The sequence below is a fragment of the Anguilla anguilla genome, chromosome 7 (genome assembly GCF_013347855.1).
Source record: "Anguilla anguilla isolate fAngAng1 chromosome 7, fAngAng1.pri, whole genome shotgun sequence".
NCBI classification, from domain to species: Eukaryota; Metazoa; Chordata; class Actinopteri; order Anguilliformes; family Anguillidae; genus Anguilla; species Anguilla anguilla.
Genome location: NC_049207.1, coordinates 25,570,553 through 25,595,678, shown reverse-complemented (window position 1 = coordinate 25,595,678; position 25,126 = coordinate 25,570,553). Strand labels below are relative to the sequence as shown.

At 42.2% G+C, this 25,126-nt stretch overlaps 1 protein-coding gene across 5 annotated transcripts in view; it reads left to right on the top strand.

The window, feature by feature from the left end:
• The window catches only part of LOC118231226 (B-cell scaffold protein with ankyrin repeats-like), a 52,724-nt gene that overhangs the window by 6,534 nt on the left and 21,064 nt on the right, over window positions 1-25,126 (top strand). For all 5 annotated transcript variants that reach the window (XM_035424866.1, XM_035424869.1, XM_035424864.1 and 2 more), the window contains 5 exons: window positions 5,384-5,520; window positions 7,983-8,121; window positions 8,440-8,582; window positions 11,087-11,201; window positions 16,371-16,567. In XM_035424866.1, coding sequence (XP_035280757.1) covers window positions 5,384-5,520; window positions 7,983-8,121; window positions 8,440-8,582; window positions 11,087-11,201; window positions 16,371-16,567 — 731 coding nt within the window. The remainder of the gene's footprint in view (window positions 1-5,383; window positions 5,521-7,982; window positions 8,122-8,439; window positions 8,583-11,086; window positions 11,202-16,370; window positions 16,568-25,126) is intronic.

Genomic DNA, 25,126 nt, shown 5'->3' with positions numbered 1-25,126 from the left:
AGCATGAACGTATATCAGCTTTAATGGCTTTTAATAAACTCTTAAAAACGAATAAATCGACGTACTGCAGCTTTTGGAGAAAGCTACGCACAGTAACTTAAAGCCATCTCCCCCAAATTCAGAGGAAGAGCGAAGCACAGTCAGAGGCAGCGGGTTGTTAAGAGAGGTGATTTTAGTCACATGAATTTCAGGCAAAAGTAATGAAATGTGTCGCAAATGTTTTTTTGAAAACAATTATAAATGAATACGTTAATGTATTTTTTTCTGCGTTCTGAAAGCGAGCGCAGTCAGGTGAAACGGCGCCGGCGGCGGTGCTCCACGCCCGCCATGTTTGCTCTGGCGGCGCGTTCTCATGCAGCTCCGTGCCCGGAGAGCCACGCTCCGGGGAACGTTGCGAGCGCGTGCGTATGGGCAATGAAGACATCGGTTCTGGGAGACGGGCGCGCGGCCAGAAGCCCTGAATGAAAGAACAAGCGTATGAGAAAGCGTTCTTCTTTAGCCGTCCCTTTGTCGCCGCTGTCGTCCTCCCCGGCGCCGAGCCGGCGGCGTGTAATCCTCTGTAGTCTCCCGGAACGCGCGGCAGCGCGGCGGTAGCTTTTGTTCGTCGGACAATGGCGCACAGAGCTCTTTGGAATGTAGGTGATGGGGCTGAGCGGGAGGAATTTAAGGGTTTTTAGCTCCGCGGGAAGGGAGCGCTGGTCACCCGGAACGCTCGAGAGGTCCCGTCTGTTCCCGCCTCGCTCTCGCGTTTCAATGGCGATGGACAGAGCCACGCTTTGTTTAACCTGTCCCAGAGACCGAGAAATAGCTCAATTTAGGCGGAGTGAGGCATCTTCGGAGGACAGTCACGCAGAGCTTTAAAAATTTCATATCATTCTTCACTTCATATATTCCATACACCGACAAACATTTATATTAACCCCTTCGTGCAGATTCCAAATCTGGCCAATCTTCGCCCGATTAGGTAGTGTTCTATTTAGAGCTTTATAACTCCAGATGTGAGCATCACAGAGACTTGGAAAATGGCTTACTGTAAATAAAGCAAGACTCTTGTACCATTTACAATACCGACTTACATTAGTTTAAATTCATAATTTAAGTAGAAATAAAGTTCCATAAATGCAACTATCTTGGCAAAAATCTAAACGTTTTTTTTGCAAAGCTTTTCTCCTTTAGTTTGAAATGAAATACTGAGATCCACATAATGTAATACACACACTCATAAACGCTCCTTGACAAGTGTGTAAAATCTGAGGGTGATGCAGAATTACTGAAGACCTATGAAGCAAAATGTAAATAGTGTATCCTGATGTCCTTCAGTGTCCCCAAATCTATCCAAAATGCACTGCGGTAGATCATAACATAATCATATATGTCACTACAAGTCAACTCACTTCTGCATCGTTTTCAAGTGGGAATTACTTATTTTCTTAAGTGTATCAGCAAGAGATATCTAGCGGTCCAAAAACTATTCCAAAATGTCACCAAAAATAAATAAAATGCTTTTAGTCCATTATAAAGCATAGAAATTTGCCCCTTACGACAGTTTAAGATGAAACATTGATATCACATTGAAAAATAATGCAGAAACATTGTGACACACTGTGGTACACATACCATAACATGTAATCATTCACTCTTGTATGTTTTTCTGTACTCTGGGGTATAGGGATGGAGTGACATTTTACAATTTTTTGCAATCATTCCAAGAGAAGTTTTGTGTTCATCTAGCACATGTGAGCACGCAGTAAAAATTTCAATTCCCTAAGTGACACGTATAGCCCATAGAGATACTAATACCTCACCTTATGTTCAATAAAATTACAATAAACTATTCCACCATCAGAAAAATATTAGTGAAGTTCTAGTTTCATGTCAAACCGATGCATCAAACATAATACATAACTGAGCCACCTGTGAATGCTTACACTACAGTATGTGAAATGCCCGCATTAGAGAATAGTGCAAGCCTCATGAAAGACACTCAATTTAATTGTGTGACATGAATTCTAACAAAGCTGGCCACTACGCTAACACTGCCCTGGGTACACTAACAATGCCCCATATACTAACAGCCATTAACTAGCCCCCAATACAAATATGCTGAGCACTATTAGCAAAGGTTGATAGTTTCTTATTATGACCAGTGTGAATATAACAGTATCAAAATATGATGCAATTGAAATGTTACAACCAGTAATACATACATCTTTGCAATGTTCATATGTATCCTAGCTAGACTTCATGCTTCCCTCTCCTCTTCTGACCCACTCCCAAATCCATGGCAAGAATTTGCATAAGCCATACTGATGACCTGGCAAAATGAGTTAAATCTGCCAAAGACCGAAGGGAAACAACAATTACACTTAAACGAGTGCTTGTATATTACTGCATAAGGTTATGGTTGACTGCACACACTGTGCTGAAGCAGCCATTCATGCTGTTACGCTCAACTCTCAATCATTGTTATAAACGCCCCATGAGATGTGCCATAAACCATTGGAAAGTGTATAATGTTCTCTACTGGACAAAACAGTCATGTATTAAACCAGAATGAACTGTAAAGAGTGGCAATGGTGTAAAATGCAAGTGGGGTTTTGCGCGTGGCTGATGTAAATATTGTACCTACCTCTGCTTTCTATTTGCATGTTTATTTCTAAAACAGATTGTTCAAGTTAACACTGAATCTAGAAAGGAACATCTTTATATGTAATACCAATGGTAAGATTGTATATTTATTCCACATTTAGTCACAGATAATGATGATGTAAAATGACGTGGAATAATTACACAAGAATTCCTCTTGTTCATTTTGCTATTCAGTGAGGAGCATATTTTACCGCTGTATTGATAAATGGTAAATGGACTGCATTTATATAGTGCTTTTATCCAAAGCGCTTTACAATTGATGCCTCTCATTCGCCAGAGCAGTTAGGGGTTAGGTGTCTTGCTCAAGGACACTTCAACACGCCCAGGGTGGGATTGAATCGGCAACCCTCTGACTGCCAGACAACCGCTCTTACCTCCTGAGCTATGTCGCCCCATATTGGCATACCTTTGGGCTACTCTTGGCTTTATCTTGTTGCTATGATTGAGTATTAATGCTTGATTATGAAATAATACTTTTATGAAGTCCCTAATAGATGCTATTGTCCAATATGTCACGTTAGTTGCAGATGAGACTGGGAGGGGACAAATTAAATGGTTAAATGGGCAAAGGAAGCAACAATGGTGGCACTTTGGTAGAAACTTTGCATTTGGCACAGTTGTCGTGCATTGTCTACCAATAAAACTAGAACACAGTTTGTTGTTTCCACTCATAGTAAGGTAGGAACATTGAATGTCTGAGTGGAGCAATCTCAGGATGCCTGCCTCCTAGCCACTAGGGGGCTTGCGCGTAGGGGTTAAATGTATTGTAAAATCATAAACATGGTAAATTTTGTTCCATTGATGAAGTGTTTTGCAAAGATATAGGACTCACAGTGGACATCGTGATTGAGAAAAAGATGAGCGTGAAAAGTAATTTAAGTTCCAGTCATGCCCACAATTTCTTAATTGGGAAATTTAATTGAAAGTTAAGTAAAGATTATTTTATGCTCAGTTGGCTATTGTATGGCAATTGGTATTCAGAGACATAAGTAATTCTATGCCTCAGGTACAAATAAAAGCAACAGACTAAATGTGTCTATACTGTATACCCCTTGTGAATCACACTAGGAAATGTCTTGCTTAAAGATCAAAGCCAAGGTATACTTGAGACTTAAACCTGCACCATTCTGATGACTTGACTATCGCACTATACTGCATCAGTGAGATGTTCTAATATGTCTCTATCATCAGTGTTATCTCTATCATAAGTGTCTGTATCACAAGTGCTCACTTTATTTAAAAAGCCTGTGAATATCAATTTGTGCAAAATAACATATTTCCAGTATCATATTAATTTTCTGAAATGGCAAAAAAGAAAAAAGCACTCTTGAGCCACATTTATGGAACATTTTTATTTGCTGAGGTGGGAGCAATCAGTACATAGAGCCAATATGCATAAAAACAGTAAAATGAATATATGAGGCTAATGCATGTTGCCAATGATATGAAAATGGGATGGCACGAATCAGACTAATGTAACTGTTTCTGGAAAAAAAAGGTGTTTCAAACCAAAGCTGCAATACTACAGTCGCTACAATGCAATGCATTTACATTAAATTTACATTTGCTAATCATCATCAAAAGACGTTTCCTGTTAGCTAGAATGAATGCTGTGCAAAATGACTTGTCACAGCAGGGCTGAATGAACATAATCAGGTTTCTGTTTTTGTGATCTGAATTTCTATGGCAACCTTACAGCTGTGCAGGTTTGCAGCATACTGGTATTAAATCATTGGTATTAATTGTGTGTGTGTGTGTGTGTGTATGAAGGCCTGTGTGTGGGCTTGTGTTTTATGTTGCTCATTAAGAGTATGACCTGTCACAGTCTCCTTCCTTTTAGTAGTTAAATGTGAGCTATTAGCTCTAGTCTTTCTCCTGCGTCAGTATTCTAATAAAGAATGTATAATTTACAAAGTGGAGAAGAATTTGAGTTTTTTTAAAAAAACTAATTCTGAGTAATCTGAGTGCAGAAAAGCAGCCTCTCTGGGGGCAGATGTCAGTGAGAGGTGCATTGCTGCTCTGGGGCAGCGGATAGCAAATCGCATGCAAATCGCACGCTCTTCCTCATGTGCCACTGCACCGTTTTACTATCGCACATGCAAATCCATCTGTTCCCTCTGTCCAGCTGGCCAACGAATTGCAGGCAGCAGCCATAAATGTATTGATTCTCAATCAAAAGGCCCCTTCTAATCACAAACAGCAGGTTGTGCATTGCCAGGTTATTTTTGTGGATAACAAGCTGAGGGAATAATGAGGAAACATGGAAGGTCATGTTTCTCAGCATAAAATTTGAATACATTTCTTTCGTTTTATATTTTTTGGGGGGAACAGTGCACATCATCAAAAAACAAACATCCTGTTCATTCGAACATGTTTATCCCATGTGAATTTCCAACCCTTATGTGCCCAAAGATTGCTGGTACCACTTAAGTAAATTTTGGAAATAATTCATTCAACATAAATTAATTAATTGGAAAAAAATGCCCTAAATGCTCACTCAGGATTGCTCAAATAAAGAAGGGAATTAATTTACTGAACTGACTAAATTGAAATTGGAATTTGATCATTTCATCTCTGATTTGAAGAAATGCATGAATCTGAATATGTGTTTGAAACCAAGCAGAACCTTGTATATTAAAAAAAAAAACAAAAAAAAAAACTTTTCTTCACCCTTTTCCTTGTTTTCATATAGATGTATGAAAATGAACTGTGCTCTCTGATTGGCTCTCGTAAGGTCCCCAGACTGTGACGGATGTTGGTGCCCTCACGACACGAGTGGCGGGACTGGAACTGAAGGATAAGAAGCTTCCAGCCATGGCTCCGCCTACCAGACCCCCCTTGATAGTGCTGCCCGCCAGGGTACCCTGTGAGGTGAGGGGATAGCGTGTATCTACCAATCATCACACAGAGCAGGATACCCTACACCAATCAGCACACAGAGCAAGATACCCTACACCAATCAGTGCACACAGACATGTCAGGTGAGAGGATACTGTTCACCAGTCAGTATGAGCAGGATAGCCCACTTTGTATGAATGAAAACCTAATAAGCGTATCTGCCAACTACATTTCTATAAATGATTATAGTTAAAATATGTTCTATTTGTAAACATTTTTATTAAGTGAACATTATGTCGTTGTAAAATGACAAAATTAGCAGAACTTATTGAAAGAATGCAACATTTTAGCTGCAAAGCGGGTTACTGCCATTCATCTCTGTTTTGTTCTTTAACTTAGCTCTGCTGGCACAGTAAAGGCAGTCACAGAGGGGTGGAATCAGCTACACTGCTGGTTAGACAGAGATTCCTTGGTATGAGATGAAATAAGAGGTTAGATAACTAGCTGTCTATTGCTAACATTTGTTTATGACAGCTTCAAAGCTACAGTTACAGTAACAGAAATTATTTTAAATGGGGTGTATTCTACACTAGAGCTGGTTGAAAAATCAAGACCACAAGGATTAGGACGGGGTTGGACAAGCTCCATAGATTGTATTGGTGTTTTGAATGAAATCATTCACCATAAGCAGAATTTAAGAAAAAGCCACTACAGCAGTATCTAATGTAAAATCAGTGAAGTGATCGTATTTCAAGGAAAACATTAGTGCAGTCGGTGAAGGAGTTATCCAGTAAATTGTGAGGTGTGTGTGCATTTTTCAGATTGACTCTGAGCTCGTCCCTGCTCCCTGTGCTGGCCGTGCCTACTGCTTGTTAATGATCACAGACAGTGCTGTCCAGCGAACGGCCTCATTTACATTATGTGACTAAAAGTACAGTTGAGTTTTAAGAAGCGCGCTGCTTTCAGACTCTGGACGATAATTAATCCCCACAGCTTGCTATGTAAAGAAATGGGAAGACAAGCAATGCCCTATTGGCCCATGGAAAGCTCTGGACCTGGGCTCAGGTGATTGGCCTAAGCGGATGGGGAGGGGCCAAACTTTGGGAAGCCTTTCAGTCCAATCAATCCGGGAAAAACTAGGTTCTATTTCAGAACTTTTCAATGAATGGATTCATATTTAATTTCTTGCATTTGCCGATTGAATTAAACTGCAGCGCATTTAACCCCAGGTTCGGCCTGTCAGCTCACTCCTCTTTACAGGGTGATGGTTCACACTGACAGGGAAGTGATGAGGGCTACGTGCTGTCTACATGGAGATGCCCCTCCCCCAGAGAGGTGTGCCATTGCGGTGGAGATGACTGGGTCTAAAAGCAGAGAAATTTGTCTGCCGTCATGTGCTTTCTCAGACAGCTAAGACCCAACGCAGTGTGGCACACCTGTGCACAGGCATTGTTTCACCCCTGGTGTCTTGTCAAGCACATCCAGTGTGCTATGGCTAGCACAGCTAAACTGGACCCCAAACAGATGTCATTCAAGCGGGATAGATGGCACATAACAAGTCCTCACATGAAAGACCTCAAATTGTAGAAAATGTAAAAACAATGAATACACATTCAAATAAAATTTGTTTATCGTGGGGACATATTTCAGAGGGTTTCTTTCTTCAGTTTTTTAGCTTTTGTAATAAGTGGTTTTCTTTGTGTGTGTGATTTTTTTTTACCCCAGTGCAATAGCAGAAATGAGGGTTTGATTTAAGCAAATCTTATTCCTAATGAGCTTTTTCCAAACTTAAGATCCAGAGCAAAATTGTAGTTCTCCCGGGGTAGCGGGGGAGTGAAGTTCTGCATCATGGGCAGATTCAATCCCTCCGTGAATTAATTAAAATCGGCAGTCAGCTGTCACATCGGTTCTTAGAAATTGAGCGTTTCTTGAAAGTAACAGTCAGCCCGGGCACACCTTCACAGGCTGCGCTGGGATGCGCCGTGCAGTAGTTGAACTGTAATAAGTGTACTTAAATTGTAATACGTGTGTAATTACACCCTTATAATGAGCAGTGACAGTGCATTGAACACAGGGAAGAGGTCCAAGGCTGTATCTGTTGTGCTGTGTTGTAACTGTGCTGTGTTGCGTTTGCGGTTCACTTGCTCTGTTTGTTGTGTGGTGTTTGCTGCATTGTTTTTGCAGGTTTTGTTTGTGGCGTTGCATTGACATTTTGTAGTTGTTGTGTTGTGTTCTGTGGAACCCAGGAGAGGTGTAAACTGTGTGTGTGTGTGTGTTGTGCAAACCACAAGAAAGGTGTATAATCAGGGGGCGACATAGCTCAGGAGGATCCCCTGCCCTGGGCGTGTTGAAGTGTCCCTGAGCAAGACACCTAACCCCTAATTGCTCTGGTGAATGAGAGGCATCAATTGTAAAGCGCTTTGGATAAAAGCGCTACATAAATGCAGTCCATTTACCATTTATCATAATTTGTGTGTGTGTGCTATGTTTCTTAGGACCCAGGAGAGGTGTATATTCTGCTGCAGGATGCTGTGAACAGTAATGATGTGGAGGTGGAGTTTCAAGGCAAGAAGGAGAGGACACGAGTAAAACCTGTACTCTGGAATGAACAAACGCTCTGTGTGAAAGCTGCAGGTAAGAATCACCGGACTCGCCATAGCAACAGTACACTCACCTGCACCAGCCCACCTGCAGCATAGCAACAGGACAACCACCTGTATCAGCTCACCTGCAGAATAACAAATGTAAACTCACCAGTACCAGCCAACTTGCAGCACAGCAACTGTGCCAGCCCATTGTTAGCAGGTCTAATAAAAGATGTGCTAATAGGTGTGATTTGAGGTATGATAGTAGATGTGCTAACAGGTGTGATAAAAGGTTTGGTAATAGATGTGCTAACAGGTGTGATGAAAGGTGTGACAGTGTGAAGGGTGTGTTGGTGGGGTGTTGCAGACTTCCCTGCAGGTGTGGTGGATGTGACGCTGTACTGTGGCGGGACGGCAAGGGGGAAGGCGACGCTGCAGTACTACTCCACCATGGGCGAGGTGGCGCTGCTCCTCCAGAAAGCGGCAGACCCCCTGGAGTTCATGCTGCAGGTGAGAGACAGGGGTGAATAAATCACCCCTCACTGTTTTTATGCTTTCAACCAGGGCTACCAAACCCTGTTCCTGGAGATCTTCTGTCCTGTAGGTTTTCGCTTCAACCCCAACAAAGCACACCTTATTCAATAGTTAAAGATCTTGTTGAGCTGCTAATTGGTAGAATCAAGTATGCCAACTTAGGGTTGAAATGAAAACCTACAGGATGGTAGATCTCCCAGAAAAGGGTTGAGCAGCCATACTTTATATTGTCAGCATTACATTTACGATATTTATAACAAACAGTGGGAGAAATGATATTGAAGTTCTTTACCTATGCTGAATTGCAGTTGTACTCCAGTTGTTCTTGGCACTGTGTGTCTCTGGAGGGCCACCGTAGCTTGGGGTTGAGGAAGAGTGCGTGGGAGAGAGAATGGAGTTGTTTGGGCAGAGATGAGACGCTGACCGTGATAGTGCTGATAGGGTGTCGGTCTGTGGAACAGTCCTGATCTTGTCTTGATCCTTCTGGCCAATCGAGTGCCTTGTGGTTTGAGCCAGCTATGCATGAATTCGCACCCACATGGTGCAATGACTGCACAGAGAAAAGATGCAGGAACAAAGCTAAGGACTATGGAGCAGCTTTCTGCACATATTTCATAGGAGAGCACATGACCAAGGGTGGACTCAATGAGGCAACCCTACAAACACAGCCAGTCATTCCAAAATGAGAGAACGTTTAAAAAACAGGTTTAAAAATAGTTGTTTTTTTATCAAAGTTAAAAAAAAATTAGTAACTTTAGTTTTCAAAATATCAGTATGGTCTTTGAAGACCTTACATATCAAGTGCCTCTCAAATCAGTGAAATCACAGTACTGCATGTAACCCCTACAGATCTGCAGTCTTCAATTAGCCAATCAGCTGTTGAAAGCCTTTAATCAACAACAGGCATACTGTATAGAAATAGGCATCTGTGTAATCCTGTTAAATGCATGATCTATACCCCCATTATGTCATATCAACTCTGTTTCCCTCGTGCTACATACATCAAGGGCTGCACTGAAGAACATGACATTTTACCTCAGCGTTTCAGTGCCAGCATCACTGCATACAAAACAGCTTGGCCGTCGACATCAAACAATGGGCATACTGTCCATTGCCGGGGCAGCAGTATTTGCATTTCAAAAACTCTGCTAGGTGTCACCACGCAGACTGTCCCCACCCATTTCATAGGGAGAAAAACTCATCCATCAGTCAGGAAGAGGGCTTTTCTGTTTATGAGAGCATTTCGGTTAGTAATGAAGTTAACACATTCTTTGCCCTGACCAGGGAAAGGTACCATTTTTTTTTAAATTTAATATTCTTGAGTTTATTTGAAAATGGAGTATTTGCACATACCCGAGGTTCAGGAGTGGAGTGATTGTAAAGCTGGAATTTTATAAGGTGTAACCTGATTTGTTTTAATTTTTTTTTTGTTGCTGAAGTTGCAAGGTCTTTTTCAAGTACACAAAATTTTTCTTCTCTCTCAGATACGCAAATCCAGACAGAATGTAATGTACCAGAAATGTCCCATATGCTCACTCTGTGTTTAATTACTGGAAACGCATCCATTGGATTAGTTCAGATAGTGATTTTTGCGTACACTTTACTTGAATCCTTTGACATAAGGGTGACATAACACTGTCATACACATGACATAACGGCTGTCACAAGATGATATAACAGATGATGTCAGTTCATGTCAAATGACATAAAACTGTCATACTTTTATAGATAAATGTCATTACAGATGTTACTGTTAAATTCATATGTAACATGCTGGTCCACACCCAGTTTAGTGGGGGTATCACAAGAGTGCTATGTACATAAGTGCATACATATGGTTTATGCAATGAACTGTGTATGCTGCTCTGTCATCAGGATCTCAACCAATAGTCATATCAATCCATACTCTAATCTCACAACATAAGGTTAAACACCATAGCAAGTTCAAGAGATAAATGGAGAATGTAGTGATAGGAAGAAAATGGAATATAGCTTTATATTTAGTATGGGCATGGCTAGCAAACCCATGTGACTTGTATTGAGTTCAGCGTTAAGTAAGCCAGGCCGCAGTTTAAATTGTTATGTCGTCAGTCTGTGGCAGAAGATGAACTGGAACTCAATTAATCCCCATACACCTTTGAAGGGGTAAGAATCATTGTTAATGAGAACTCGTTAAAGTCATATTCACTTAGAGGAGACGCATCTGCTAATTTGGAAAGAAGCAATTATTTGAGTGAATGACCTGGAGACTGCTTCAAGGGCTAGCGTGACCATTGCAAGTGCAACTATGGTAATCAAGACTGTATTCTTTAAGCATTCATGGACATTCATTACAGTGTCTAGGACATATAATCATGTGTCTTTGTTTTATATATAAATACAACAATGGGGAAAAAATGAAATGGGGGGGAAGGGGGGGTTGCAGGGTTAATACCTGTACTGGTAAAGCTTCTCCTGTGCTCATGTTCCTGCAATTCCAGGCCTTCCAGGTGTCCACACCCAAGCTGCTGGACCAAGTGCTGTCCTCGGCCCTGATGAAGCAGATGCCAGCAGGAGGGTTCCAGAGCTTGCAGTGGGATGCAGACCAGGAGGGCGGTGAGTCTCCGCCCATACACAAATCACTGGTCTGCCATAGGGTGGCATCGACTCCTCCCACAGGGCTCCCACCACTCAATTCCCGCATGACTTCTATGTGCCCCGGATTGGGAGGGGCTGACTCAGTTTAAGCCAATCGCTGATGTTTTGGTATGGAAAGTCAGTGTTTTTGATTGGTTTAAGGAAGTCCTCCCATTCTGTGGTTCCCATTCAATGCCTTACTTGCCTTTTATTACCATAGAAACAGAATGTCTTCCAAGGAGTGGTGCAGTAACGGCTGTGCAAGTCTCTCTTACGTACGATTTCAGTTTTTTCCAAGGGTAGAACCCACATTAGAGGTTGTAAAAAAAACATGTCTATTATGATCCCACAAATAAATAATTAAACAAACAAATGAACAAATAAGCAAGAAAATCTCTGTAATGTTAGTTATTGTAAAGACCATTCTAGAGACAGTGTCTGTGTTTAAACAGTGCTATTGCTTATGCTGCTGTCATCTGCAGCATAAATACTGCACATGAGCTTTAAACCAAAACTGTATTATTTGTCATATCTAAAGCTAATGGTAATTAATCACAAGAGTGAAAAGTTCAACTGCCAAGCACTAGCAGGCCGAAAACCTCAGACGGAATTTCATCCGCAACATCTTCACTGCAATAAATAATGCATACAAATAGTTTTATTTCCCTTGTCTATCAAAACAAATATGGCAAGCCTCAACCGTCATAATAAGTTTAGTCGCTGTACTTTTTCACAGTAACGTGTTAATTGTTGAAAATGTAGTCTGTTCACTTCCAGAGTATCATCTGAATTTCACATAAGAGTAATTATTTCCTCCGGCAAGGAGGTTGCGTAGTGACATCCGTCTGTCTGTCCCGTTTGTTTTACCATTTGTGACAGACATATCTGGAAAAGTGATGGCTTAATAGCAAATTTTATGGCAATCAAGCCATTATTTTTCCCGATATATCGTTCACAAATTGGAAGTTTGGCCTGATGGTGGCGCAAGAGGAAGGGTGATGAGGTCACCAAAATCAAAAGGTTTCTTCCTCTTGAGACGTGAATGTCTCACAGCAAATTTCACAGCACTCTGTCTGGTACTTTCCCTGAAGCCTATTGATTTTGATGACCCCATGACTTTTTCCTCTAGCGCCACCATCAGACCAAACTTCCAGTTTGTGATCGGCACATCTGGAAAAGTAATGGCTTGGGTGTCATGAAATTTGCGGTGCATATTTATCATCCCAAGAGGAAGAAATTGATTGATTTTGGTCAAATCAGGCCAAATTTATCTCGAAAAGTAATGACTGGATTGCCAAGACATTTGCTGTGCATATTCATGTGAGCGGAGATTGTTGTGCCTAGTGCATACATTCTTTCTAGTTAAGTGCTGAATTATATAGCTGTCACCTTATGCAGTCCATACACTAGGCCATGGCGCCAATAGGGACTGTGGCCTTGTTCAGAAACCTGCTTAGACTTGTTACAGCACTTTAAACAGGCTGCTGAGTAATGCATCCCCGTAATACAGTATTGCTTGTTACTTGGTGTTGGAAAAAATGTTATGGCAACAAGTTTTGTGCAATTAATTATTCCAGAAAGAGAATATAGAATAACCACTCAAAATTATGGACGAAGGAACAACTCTGGAGTCATACCAGTTTTAATTTGACCTTTGGTTCCAGGTGAATGTTGTACTCAATAGCTCTGCTGTGTGAGAGACGAACACTTCCCTAATATGAGCTAATACATATTCCACATCTTATAATAACGATGGCTGTGTGACTTGTGTGTTAAAATGCAGTCTATTACATGCAGTTAATTAGACCAACTGATTAACCGGATACCAATGCAGTTACAAAATTTATTTTATCTTTATATTTCCGGAAAGTTATGGTATAAATTCACACCAGGTACCTTTTTCAGCAAACATACTTACATTCAGGGAACTCTTAAAATGTGTATGACAAATATCCTTTCATTCCTTTCACTGATAGGATGACCATCACCCATTTCACCACAGATGCTGATTAATGACATGCATGTTAAACAAGCACTTTTCATGGGCCTCAAGTATCAATTTTTGTGTGTTACAGTTTGTATTGTTCTGCAATTTCAATTGTTTTCACGCTGAACTGAGAGAGCCAGAAAAGGTCCATAAGGTCCAGAGTACTGGGAGCACCCAATAAACAATGTATTTAGTACAAGACTTTGTAGTACAAGAAAATTAAAGGCAACACATGCTCTGAAGCCTCTACCAATACCCCAGAACAATATTATTGACTGGCCAGCGACACCTTGTGCAACAGAGGAAGTTGAGGTTGAAGTTGAGGTAACCAAATTTCTGTTAATTTCTTGTGGTGAGTTTACAGTAAACTGAAGGAGGGGGTTATGGGGACCTTATAATCATCAAACACAACACAGTCTGTAGAGCAGATCTACTCCCATTCCAGTTTTTTTTTCTGTTATGGGTCTACATTTAGGTTGTGACAACAAACATTACAGTAATAATGCTGGAGGATGCACAGTATGCACAACCATCACTGTGACCCTATTATAAACAGTCTGTTTAAAACACTCCTGGTGTTAAACTTACAGCCTGTCATTTAAGCCGCCATTATCAGCCTCAAAAGGCTGCTTAATTAATGAAACTGGTATTTAATGACATTTTGACATTTCAATGCCCGGTTCAATTTTATCACCCTTCCTGCTCCTTGGACAGACAGGGCAATAGACTGTCACAGGCTGAAATTATGACACTCATTTAAAGGGGGATGTCTTTCAAATGGAGCTGCAAGTGAATTGGTCAGCTTTACTTAATAGACGTGTCAGATGTTGAGCCCAGCTTAGGGTTGGGAAGAATTCTTCTCTCGTGATAACATCATGCAGACACTGGCCCTGTGGTGGAAATGGCTTCCCCACCCTTAAAATGAAAACATTCTGAATTAGTCAGATAAAGTTATAATAAACAAATAATTTTGTAGAAAGAGCTTTTTGGGCCACAGGTAAAAAAAATTTCTTAACAGAATAGAACTCAATAAAACAACACGTAATAAAAAAGGCAGAGAACAACATATGTTAAGAACTTATGAGAACTTCTCAAAACAATGAAGAATAAAATAAATAAAAAACTGTCAATAAAAATAAGAAATTGTGAAATTAAGTACTAAAACACTGTTTTTGAAGAAATACCTTTAAAAGTGACATTTACTTGAAAATGTACTTTGTGACATGGTGCCGTAAGATGGTCTTGTCTGCATATTTTAGTTACCAAGCAGCTCAAGGTTCTCACACTGGTATTAAAAGATGGTACAAAAATAAGGGTTAAATGCATACAAACTAAAACAAGTGCAGAAAAACAAAACAGAAAAGTGTAAAACTAGTTAAAAAGGTCAAGTGTGTTTTCAGCTGAAACCTTTAAATCACAATGCAATGCTGAAAGTGTAAACCATTGCAGAGAGATATAACATATTCATTCAAAACCAGATGGTCTGCTTTGCAGTATTTTAAACAAAATTCTAAATATGAGAAATAGCATATTGTTATAATCATTTTAGCTGGAGGCATCGTAATTATTGATTGCCTGAGCTGGAGGGCACTCCTAGTTATTCATTTCACTCTATGGTCAATCAGCAGCTGTTTGCATTGGGATCATCAGTCAGTACGATGGAGAAAGAATGCTTTTCTTTTCAGAAAACTACACAAAACAGATTCTGCCTTTAGGCCTCTGGCTTTCGGACAATCGCTCATCTTTTGTTTGTTTTGTTAATGACATGCTTTCACCATTCTGTTAGCTCAACGCATGCTTGGCCCTGTTTCTCATTCAAGAACTTGTTGAACTGCATATCCTTGTTTGTTTTGCTCCACAGAACCAGCATACAGGGTATAAAAGAAGGGTCAACCCAACCCCCTCCTTAGAATGCATTCTGCATAAACAGAGGGTGCTCTATGTGTTATGGTTTTCATCTGCAGAACATGATCTAACTCCCTTTATTCACACAAACAGAACAATTTACTCAGTACATACAAGAACAATTGAGATACAAAGTGGTCACGCCTTTCTCCATGAGTAGCTATACAAGTAAAGTGCCTGTAAAGTTCCTGTGCCACTTTCATGTTACATGTGCCTGTACCATGTTTCATGTTACATCCAGAACTTATATTGTACTTTGTATCATTATCTTGATGTTGTATCTTGTCATGCCTCCTAGTTTGACTTAGGTCTGATAGATAGGTCTAGCATAGATTAGGTCTGAGAGTAATGTTTACTGTGTGAACTGGACTTAATGTGTTCATGGCTATGAACAAATGTTAAAAAATGAGTATTGTACCTTATCGGACCTGTGTTTTGTAGTTGTTCCAATGACCTTCATTATGCACATATTGTTCATCGCTTTGGATAAAAGCATCTGCCAAATAAATGTAATGTAATGTAAAGTCAGTAGTACAATTCACAAGGATACAGTACTGATCTGTTAATATTTGAATAGCATGCTTGGGCATCACAGACTATAATATAGTCTGTATGAATTCTAGATTTGTGTTTTGGTTCTTGGTTCGCATAATTCATTTGCATTTCTGCTTTTAGTGTTGATACATATGCACTCACTGGTCTGTGAATGATGTTAACCTGGCCTGGTGCCATTGTTCACGAAACCAGAGTAATTTTGGTTCTTGTTTTGTGCTGCTCATCGTCTGTATTTGCTTTATTGTAGTTCAAAACAATAAATAAAACATTAAATATCAATAATCTACTTCATGAAAAAAACCTTTCACAGATTAACATGATTCTGTATAGTGGATTTTTAAATATTTAAATCTTTATCACAAAATAGAATGAGACTTTCACTGTTAAATCTAGAGGTGAATGGCAAACATTAAGAAAACCATATACAGTATATTGTTTATATTGTTTGGAATTGAGATAATTTGCAGTAAGTATTCAGCAGAAATGCTATATGTGTATTCCTTTAAAATCCCAGTAATGTCCAGGGTCTCTTTGACTTGGGCTAACAGTTTCACAGGTGCTAATAAGGGTCAATAAAGGTTGTGTGTGTATGAAGATGTGTACAATTCACTTATTGTACGTCGCTTTGGATAAAAGCGTCTGCCAAATGTAATGTATGTAAGGTACATAAACCCAAGATAAATAATCGGCTCTCTTTTTAGAGGGACATTCTGAGGATCTTCCCACCCTGCTGCACTTTGTGGCCCAGAACGGCCTGTTGGGCGTGGCCAGTGTGCTCCTGCAGTGCCCGGGGGCAGAGCACGCCCTCAGCATCGCCAATCGCCAAGGGGAAACGCCCCTGAAGCTCGCCGAGAGGCACGGCCACACCCAGCTCCAGATCTTCCTGCAGGAAACTCTGGTAAGTCCCCGCCCCTTTCCCCCATGAGCCCCGCCCACTTTGGGCAATTCATTTCGACTTAATTTCAGGAGGTCTGGATGATTACCATGTATAAATTGCATCTCAGTTAATTTAATGCTGGGCTCTGAGCATTTATCATTATCAATGGGTCTGCTACCACTGCCATGTTGAAAACTACAGTATAACCCCAAAGCGAATGTTTCTTAAACTATGGGTTGGGACCTGAAATGGGACGTAGGAGTATATGAGGTGGGTCGTGGAATGAGTCTGTATTCCACTACGCTATGGTATGTGTATTTCTCCTTGTAATATCTTCTGAGCTGCCCTCCTGGCCAGGTATCCCTTGTAAAATAGATTCTGTCTCAATGGGACTCTCTTGGTAAAATAAAGGTTAAATGAGATTTGGTGGGCCCCTGAGAGGTACTACATTTCTAATTTGGGTCCCAGTATTAAAATGTTTAAGTGCTCAGTGCTCAAACCCATTTGCTGCTTCAAGATCTTCATTCTCAGCCTCCCTCCTCCACCTACTGTGGGTATTAGCTTCATACTGTAGGTCAGGGGTCCTCAATCTTACCCAGAAAGGGCCGGTGTGGGTGCAGGCTTTCGTTCCAACTAAGCAGGTACACACCTGATTCTACTAATCAACCACAATAGTCTTTGCTAAGGGCCTTGATTAATAGGATCAGCTGTGTAGCTGCTTGGTTGGAACGAAAACCTGCACCCACATTGGCCCTTTCTGGATAAGATTGAGGACCCCCTGCTGTAGGTGCATTTATGAGCTGCTGTTCTTTGTGGCCTGCGCCTTTTTCTATGCACTTACGTATGCAGTCTCTCCGGAGAAGGGCATTTGCTAAATGCCTAAATGTAACACGTGTGATGTAATGTGTCTGCAAGAAGCCATGCCGAGGCTGGCCTCTTTCAATCACATTAAAAGCGAGTGCAAGAGAGAGAAGAGGCACCACCCCGCGGGACGCTCCGGAGAAGCTAATGTTATCTTCGCACCGGCTGCGGGAGTGCTGTAGGAGAGGGTAATTATCCCCAGTGTGGGTCTGTGTGAGATCACGGAGCGCTGGCAGTAAGTGCCTCTGCGGCCCACAGAGGCCAATGGGGGGGGGGGGGGGGGGATTAGAGACTCTTTCAATTTAAGATTCAAGTTGATTGTTCATTGCCGGGGATTAATGAATGTGAATTTAAAGAATGAACAAATTAATCAGGTCATCGGGTCATTGCCCGATTCTGTAAAGATCCGTGAGTGTGTGGTAGTTGTTGTTGTTGTTGTTGCTTTTAAAATAAGAAATGACTTAGTATGCCCCTGTATAAAGGAAAGCAGAAATGGTTTTTATTCTGCTTGGTTACAGTTGGTTTGGGTTTGGTTTTGCTTTGTCTATAGTTCTGATAGGTCAGAAAGTAATGGTCCTGAGGTGTTGTTGAGGCTATTTTTAGTTAGACAGTGCTGACAAATTGCTTGCTTTGTAAAACAAATCATTTCGAAGCCTCAAGAGGCGTGGGCCAGCTGTACAGTCAACGCATGCAAATGCAACTGACTGCACTGTACAGCACGGGACAGTAGCTGCAACACTGCCAGTTTCCTGCAAGTCACCACGCACAAACTGCCACTAACGCTAATATTGAGAGAGGCAGGGGGAGAAAGAGAGGGAGAGAGGAGAAAGAGAAGGAGAAAGAGAGGGGGATGCACAGTTTGAGAGATATATCTGCATGAAATACGCGGTAGCGTGGTGCATCAGGCAGTAGCGTGCTGGGGAGAGACGTGGGGGCGGCCTGTCTTTCGGCGCTGAGTCTGTTCCAGACGGCGGGCGGGACAGGAATCCCCCGTATATTTCACAGCCATGGCTCTTCCCGGTGCTCCCGGCCCTGAAGCAGATGTGTGCCATTCATCAAGTGAGCACAGACCTGGGGACCGGGCTGGGTTTACCCATCCGCATAGGGGGGGGGGGGGGGGGGGTCCAGGGGGACTGTCTGTCACAGGCTGCCGGGGGGTGGGGGAAGCACTGTGGCAAGGCGTCTGTGTGGGTGAATTCAACCGAAAATTGCCAAACAGGATGGGGGGGGGGGGGCAGTGTTAACATTTGGTGGTAAATACACAAAAAGAGATTCTCTAAAATGGGCAGATCCCAGTAAACATACTGCTGTATTATTATTATTATTATTATTATTATTATTATTATTATTATTATTATTATTATTATTATTATTATATTGTTATATTGTGTTTGTTTTTCACTTTCACAACTTGGGTGAGGTTGTCACAGGCTCATCGGTTGGTTGGTTGCGTTCTGTAGCTGGGTCTTTGTTGATTGGTTCATTATGGAGAAGTAATTATATCTGATCATATCTTTGCAAACAGGCCTTTGAGTTCTGAGACAGCAGGTGTAGTGGCTTCGTATTTTAAAACTGTAGCCACTTCTGACCTGGGATAGCCGTTAAGTCTACGCGCATCCTTCCCAATGAAGAGTTCCGTCCCGAAAGTAAAATGAAACGATCACTCTCTCCCCTCTCCAAAAGGAATGTGTACTGAAATACATGTCTCTGTTCTCCAAAGCTATGTCTGAAATAATTCCTACAGGAATGCGTATATCTGTGCTTTAAAGTTGCTGCCCTGGTGACATGCTCTTAAAAGATTTAGGCGCTACCTGCGCAGATTGTTATTCTCCACCCTGAGACATCTGAGTTGTATTTGCGCATTGCTGCTTTATGTGCTATAGAATACGACAAATGCACTCCCTGCAACAAATGATGTCATTAATATCACATCCAAGGGCAAATGTTGTTTTGTCTCATTACTGTGTGTGAGTGTTTGCATGTGTGTGCATGTGTTTGTGCATATGTGTGCGTGCATGTATGTGTGTCTGTGTGTGTGTGCATTCATGTGTGCGTGCATGCGTTTGTGTGCATGTGTGCGCGTGCATTCGTGTGTGCTTGTGTTCATGCGTTTGTGTGTGCATGCGTTCGTCTGTGTGCACACTCGTGTGTGTGTGCATTTGTGAGTGTGCATGCGTGTATGTGAATGTTCTAAGTTCTAAGTCCTAAGTCTCTGCTGAGTTGGTTTCATTACCAGCTCTCTCATTACTGCAGTCCGGTCCCCTGCTCCCTCTAAATGGATCAGGTCCTGATTTACAGTCTGTGCGAGGTCTCATCTGGAGACCCTGCCAATACCCTGCCTGCCGACTGATAACAGGACATCTATAACAGAGGAAGGTGTGCGGCTGACCTCTGTCTGACCTTTCTAAGCATCATTTGGAGTGCCTATTCACTGCAGCAGGTTTCTACAGATACACCATAGGTACTCACAGGAAAATGGCATGCACTGCAATATATAAGAAGTTTGTGGACTTTTTTTTTTTTTTTGGAAGGTACAATAACAAATGTTTCGCAGCAGTGTGATATATTACAGTCCCTTAAACCTGCAGTGATCTGCGCAGTTGCCCATGTATTTTCGAACTTTGCAGTATTTCGATGCTGTATTTTAATTTGGTGTAGTTGTCCTTATCTCTGTGTATACGGGTGAGTCTGGCAACATAATTAATGCCTTCAAATTTTAGTTCCAATGTACTGCCTACATCGGACATTTTACAATGTCTTCTTTTCTCAAACTTTCCCAGATATCGTTAAGAAGAGACTGGGTCTGAACTGTCAGGTCAGATGAGGGTAATCACTTTCCTGCTGTAGTCATGCAGCAGGCATATTAGTGAACTAACCTGGCTCTTCTTTCGACACGGTGCAGAAAAGCTGAACGAGCCCGTGTGGCGCACAGCTTCACAGCCGCAGAGGTCCGTCCTGTGAGCCACAATGTCTCAGGCTGGCAGTTCCTGGCAGTGAAATGATTACTTTCCTCAGCCCAGCGGAACCCTTTGTCCATCCAATTAAAACAGGCGAGCTCTCTGAGCAGCAGCAAGGATTACGAAGCGAGGTGGAAATTTAATTAGGATGTCATTATACTAATAGCACCAGGCCAGCATTTGCTAAATGCACTTCCCCTTTTGCTGTATGGGTATTTGACAAGTGACCCTTTTATTCTTTTGTGAAATACTGTTTCTCTGTTTGTATTGGGTGGAATGCTGTTTTGCTCTTTGCATTCGGTGAAATACTGTTTGCACTGGGTGAAATGCTGTTTCACTGTTTGCTGTGGGTGGAATGCTGTTTTACTTTGCTGTGGGAGTTCTCACTCCGGGTTATTAGTATTCATTCCATTGCCATCATCGGCCTGATGACAGAAGGTGTGGTGGTTCTGGTTCTGGAAGTACGTGAAATATGCATGATGGACAGGTCATGTATCATGTGGTATGAAAAAGTGGAATGTGATTGGTTACCCGCTGGGCCGGGTTCAGAATTCTGGAACTTTCCATGCAGACTATTAGAAGGAAGCCAAGTGTGTGCTCAACATGTTACCCCTCGTCTACTACAGTTCTTTTTCAAATAAACCCTGGTCATGAATCTAAACATACATGCACTATGGAATTGCTTGCGTATTGCGTGTTTTATTTTTTTGATCCATATCCTCCATACATAAATGTAATACATTGGAATATACACTACATCGTATATATTTGAGCCAGTACAATTGCCATTATGTATTCTGCCAAACCCAGATCCGTCTGTCAGACTGCCTGTCTGTCAGATAGTGAAGCTATACGCCACTCCAGCTGATGCTTGGCATTGCGGATGGCGATCTCAGGCTTGTTTACGGCTGCTCGCCCATGGAAACCAATTTCATGAAGCTCTTGATGAACAGGTCTTGTGCTGTCGTTGTTTCCAGAGGTAGTTTGGAACTCTGTGGTGAGTGTTGCAACCGAGGACAGACGATTTTTACACGCTGCACGCTTCAGCACTTGGCGGTCCCGTTATCTGAGCTTGTGTAGCCGCTGAGCTGTTGTTGCTCCTATACGTTTCCACTTCACAATAACAGCACTTACAGTCCACTGAAGCAGCTCTAGCAGGGCATAAATTAGACTAACTGGAAGGTGGCATCCTATGACAGTGCCACGTTGAAAGTCACTGAGCTCTTCGGTAAGACCCATTCTACTGTCAATGTTTGTCAATGGAGATTGCATGGCTTGATATTATGCACCTGTTAGCAATGGGTGTGGCTGAAATAGCTGAGTCCACTAATAAGAAGGGGTGTCCACATACTTTTGGAAATGTAGTGTACTTGCTACATGTTCATTTTTGTAAAAATGTAATGATAAGCATATTTCACTGTTGTGTATTATATTGCAATGATGGTGACAATAATATGTACCCATTTGGCCATATATTATGAATTGTTGGGCGTGTTGAACTAATTTCTGTAAGGGGTTTCGTGCTGGTGAAGTAGGACATGGTTGTAGTTTTGTTTCCACTGTAAGCGGTGGGGCGCTCTGTGCAACGCTCCTGGCAGGACACCTGCTCGTCTGAGGGGAGAGGAGCAAGGGGGGGGGCGTGATTTAGGGAGTCCTTCAGGAGGCCCGACGGGGAGGCAGCGGTAAATCTGGCCGCCTGGCAGGGGCCGCGTCATCACGTCACATCGATCGATCCGCAGGCTCATTGATCGATTCCTGTACTGGGGAGTAACCGTAGGGGATGGGAGCCCGTAGGGAATGGGAAACACCCCCCTCCCCCAATCATCCCTCCCACCCTTCCATCCCAATTTACCACTGAGCCATTCAGCAGACGATTGTAGCCAAAGCAACTTGCATAAGGTTAGCATGCTTGGAAGCCACCACTAGAGCTTAGAGATGCACAAAGCTACAATCAAATCGGTACCTTTGTAGAAAGGCAGTCCACCAAACCTGCAAAATAAATGGTTAGGTTTCTTATTTCCGATGTCTCTTGCAGAAAAACAACCGGGTCCTTCAAGATTTTGTGGTGGAGGTCGTAACCACACCCCTGTGGCCCCAGAGTGATTTCTGTGGCTCCCCGGTTATGGAAAACCACGGAGCTGAGTAATGCAATATCCACTTAGAGACTGAGAGCCTCTTCTTCTGTGGTTTCTATTATAATGTGACTCATGCCCGATGGGTCTTTCTATCCTGCACAAGCTTCTGGGATTTTGACTGCACTTTTTGGCCAACAGGTTTCTTCTGTCACACACACTCTTCGCCCGTTAAAAGCCCAGTTTCCACTGGAAATGGTAATTACACTATAATGGTAACTCTAAATGGTTGCTGAAACTATTAGGATAACCGCAAGTCCAATAAGTCCTTCTGGATAACAGCATCTGCTAAATGAATATAGTGCAATGCAATGTAATGTGATGAACTGCAAATCATTCTCTAGTGTATACACCAGAAAAAAACAGTTATTATTGTACATACAATGCCAGTCAACACGGATGGGGCTCCAGCAGGTACAAACAGTGCATAGCAGTGATTGGACAGATTTAGAGAATGGCAAATTACTTCTTTAGCCTCACAGTTCTCCGTTATTTCCATTTCTCAAGGCTGGCATTAGACATCTATTTCTTTGAGCACCTGCAGTTATCTATGGAGAACAACATTCCCGTGAAAGCTAGTTGCACGGTCGTGTTTTTTACAGGAAACTTCACAGAACGGTCGCCCTGGCAGAATGCTCATCGTTCCTAGCCTTTTTACAGCAGGGGCACTTGATTCCTGATGTAATGGACCAGGCAATGATAGATCCTGCTGTGGTTATGACTCCCACCCCTACAATATCTTTAAGATCTGCCGCCCTGACCAAGACCCCATTACAGTATGTTTCCCACCATGACCCATCAACAAAAAAATGAAAGCCACGCGTTGATATAAAAATTGGCGACATGTGCCCACGGCGTCCCGTAACGGCGTCGTCACGGCTACCTGCGCCTCTGAAGGGTCGGAGAGGCGGCCCGGCGAAGCCAAAGGGCCAAGGTGAAGGGTCAAGGGGAACATCGCGTGGGCTAGATCAGCCCATGGAGGGGCCGAGACGTCGCCACGGTCCGCCTCTGCTAGCGGTTTCGCACATTAAGGGCAGGAGCGGGGACCTGATTAAAGGCAGATTGCACACAGGCAGCGCAGTCTGCTGCAGGTGGACGGTTCAGACAGCTGGATCCCCCACAACCAATCTAATGACTTCATGAAGCAAGACTGGCAGGGCCACTAACAGCATATGGGAACATGATGTTTCTGCTTGTCATATTCATACCAATCCAATCATAAAATGAACTCACACTGCGGCTCGACAGCTGCTCACAGACACACACACACACGCACACACACACACACGCTCAGGCCCCACAGGGAAATGGTAAACATCTTGTTACCCCATGTGATTTTTTAAAATACTAAGCCTTTTCCTTTTATTGTAAGATTGTAATATAAATAACCCAGTCATCTGGGCAGGTTCTGCGTGATGCAAAATTCATGTAAATGATATGCAAATTAGCTCAGTCAGCAGGTGCTCCAGCCCAACCCTCAGATTCTTTTGTAGCAGGTAACAGCCTGAAAAATAACATTTTCTCAAATTGTGGGCATGCTACGCATTTATGTTGATTCAACTCTAATGCTGGTGATTTGACTGTTTCCATTATTGACAGCCATTAAATGTGTGTAATCCCATAATATATACTCTTATCTGCAGTAAGCATAGTACAAACAATAGGCTTAATGAGCACCATTCGTGGTGTTTTCTTGCTCTATCTGGTTACTACATATAGTTTCATTAAACTTGGTCTCATTACATTATAGCCATTTAGCAGATACTCTTATCCGAAAGCGATTTACCCAATTTTAGCTTTTACATTGGATCCATTTATACAGCTGGCTGTGTACTGAAGTAGTTCTGGTTAAGTACCTTGCTCAAGGGTACTATGGCAGTGCCATACCTTTAGGATACAAGCACAGTTCCCTAACCCATTGTACTACACTGCCGCCTTGTGTGATAAGATGTTTACTTGCAGTTGTGCCTGATGGAAATGAATCTTGGCTACTGCAGTTTTCGGAGTCCTCCAGGTTCTCTGGAGATGTGCCTCTGTAAAAGCAGTGCTCCCATTCTGCTCAGCAGTTAGTCGTATCACACCTGCGTTCTACACTCACATTATCATGCAAATGGCCTCCTTGCCTACAGATGGTGCTGCGCATGTTCACAGTGATTTACATGCTCCCCACCGGAGAGTCCGATGCAAATTATGTATCCGCCCAATCAAAGACACTGTCAATTTGCATGCTGTAGTGATTATCAACTGTAATACAAGCCCTGAAATTGTGTCATTCATACTCTTGCTTTTGGATACTTGATTCAATCCAGGGGTGCACAACTCTGGTCCTGGAGGGCAAGTCTGTGTTCTGGTTTTTGTTCCAACAAATTACCTTACCAATAACCAATTTGAGTTTTCTAATATATAAACAATGCTGGTTCACTCCTGTACTTCAGCACAGTAAAATCTACTGCTTTTATGAAAGTCAGATCAAGATATGATTGAGCTAGGGGTTGCTGGGTAGCTCACTCAGTAAAAGCGCTGCTTGTAGCGCATGAGTGAGCACCACAGTCTCTGATCAAATTCAGACCGGGATTGGCGGGCATAGCAGTCTACATTTGTCGAGCGTCCTCTGTTGGCTGCCAGGGTGC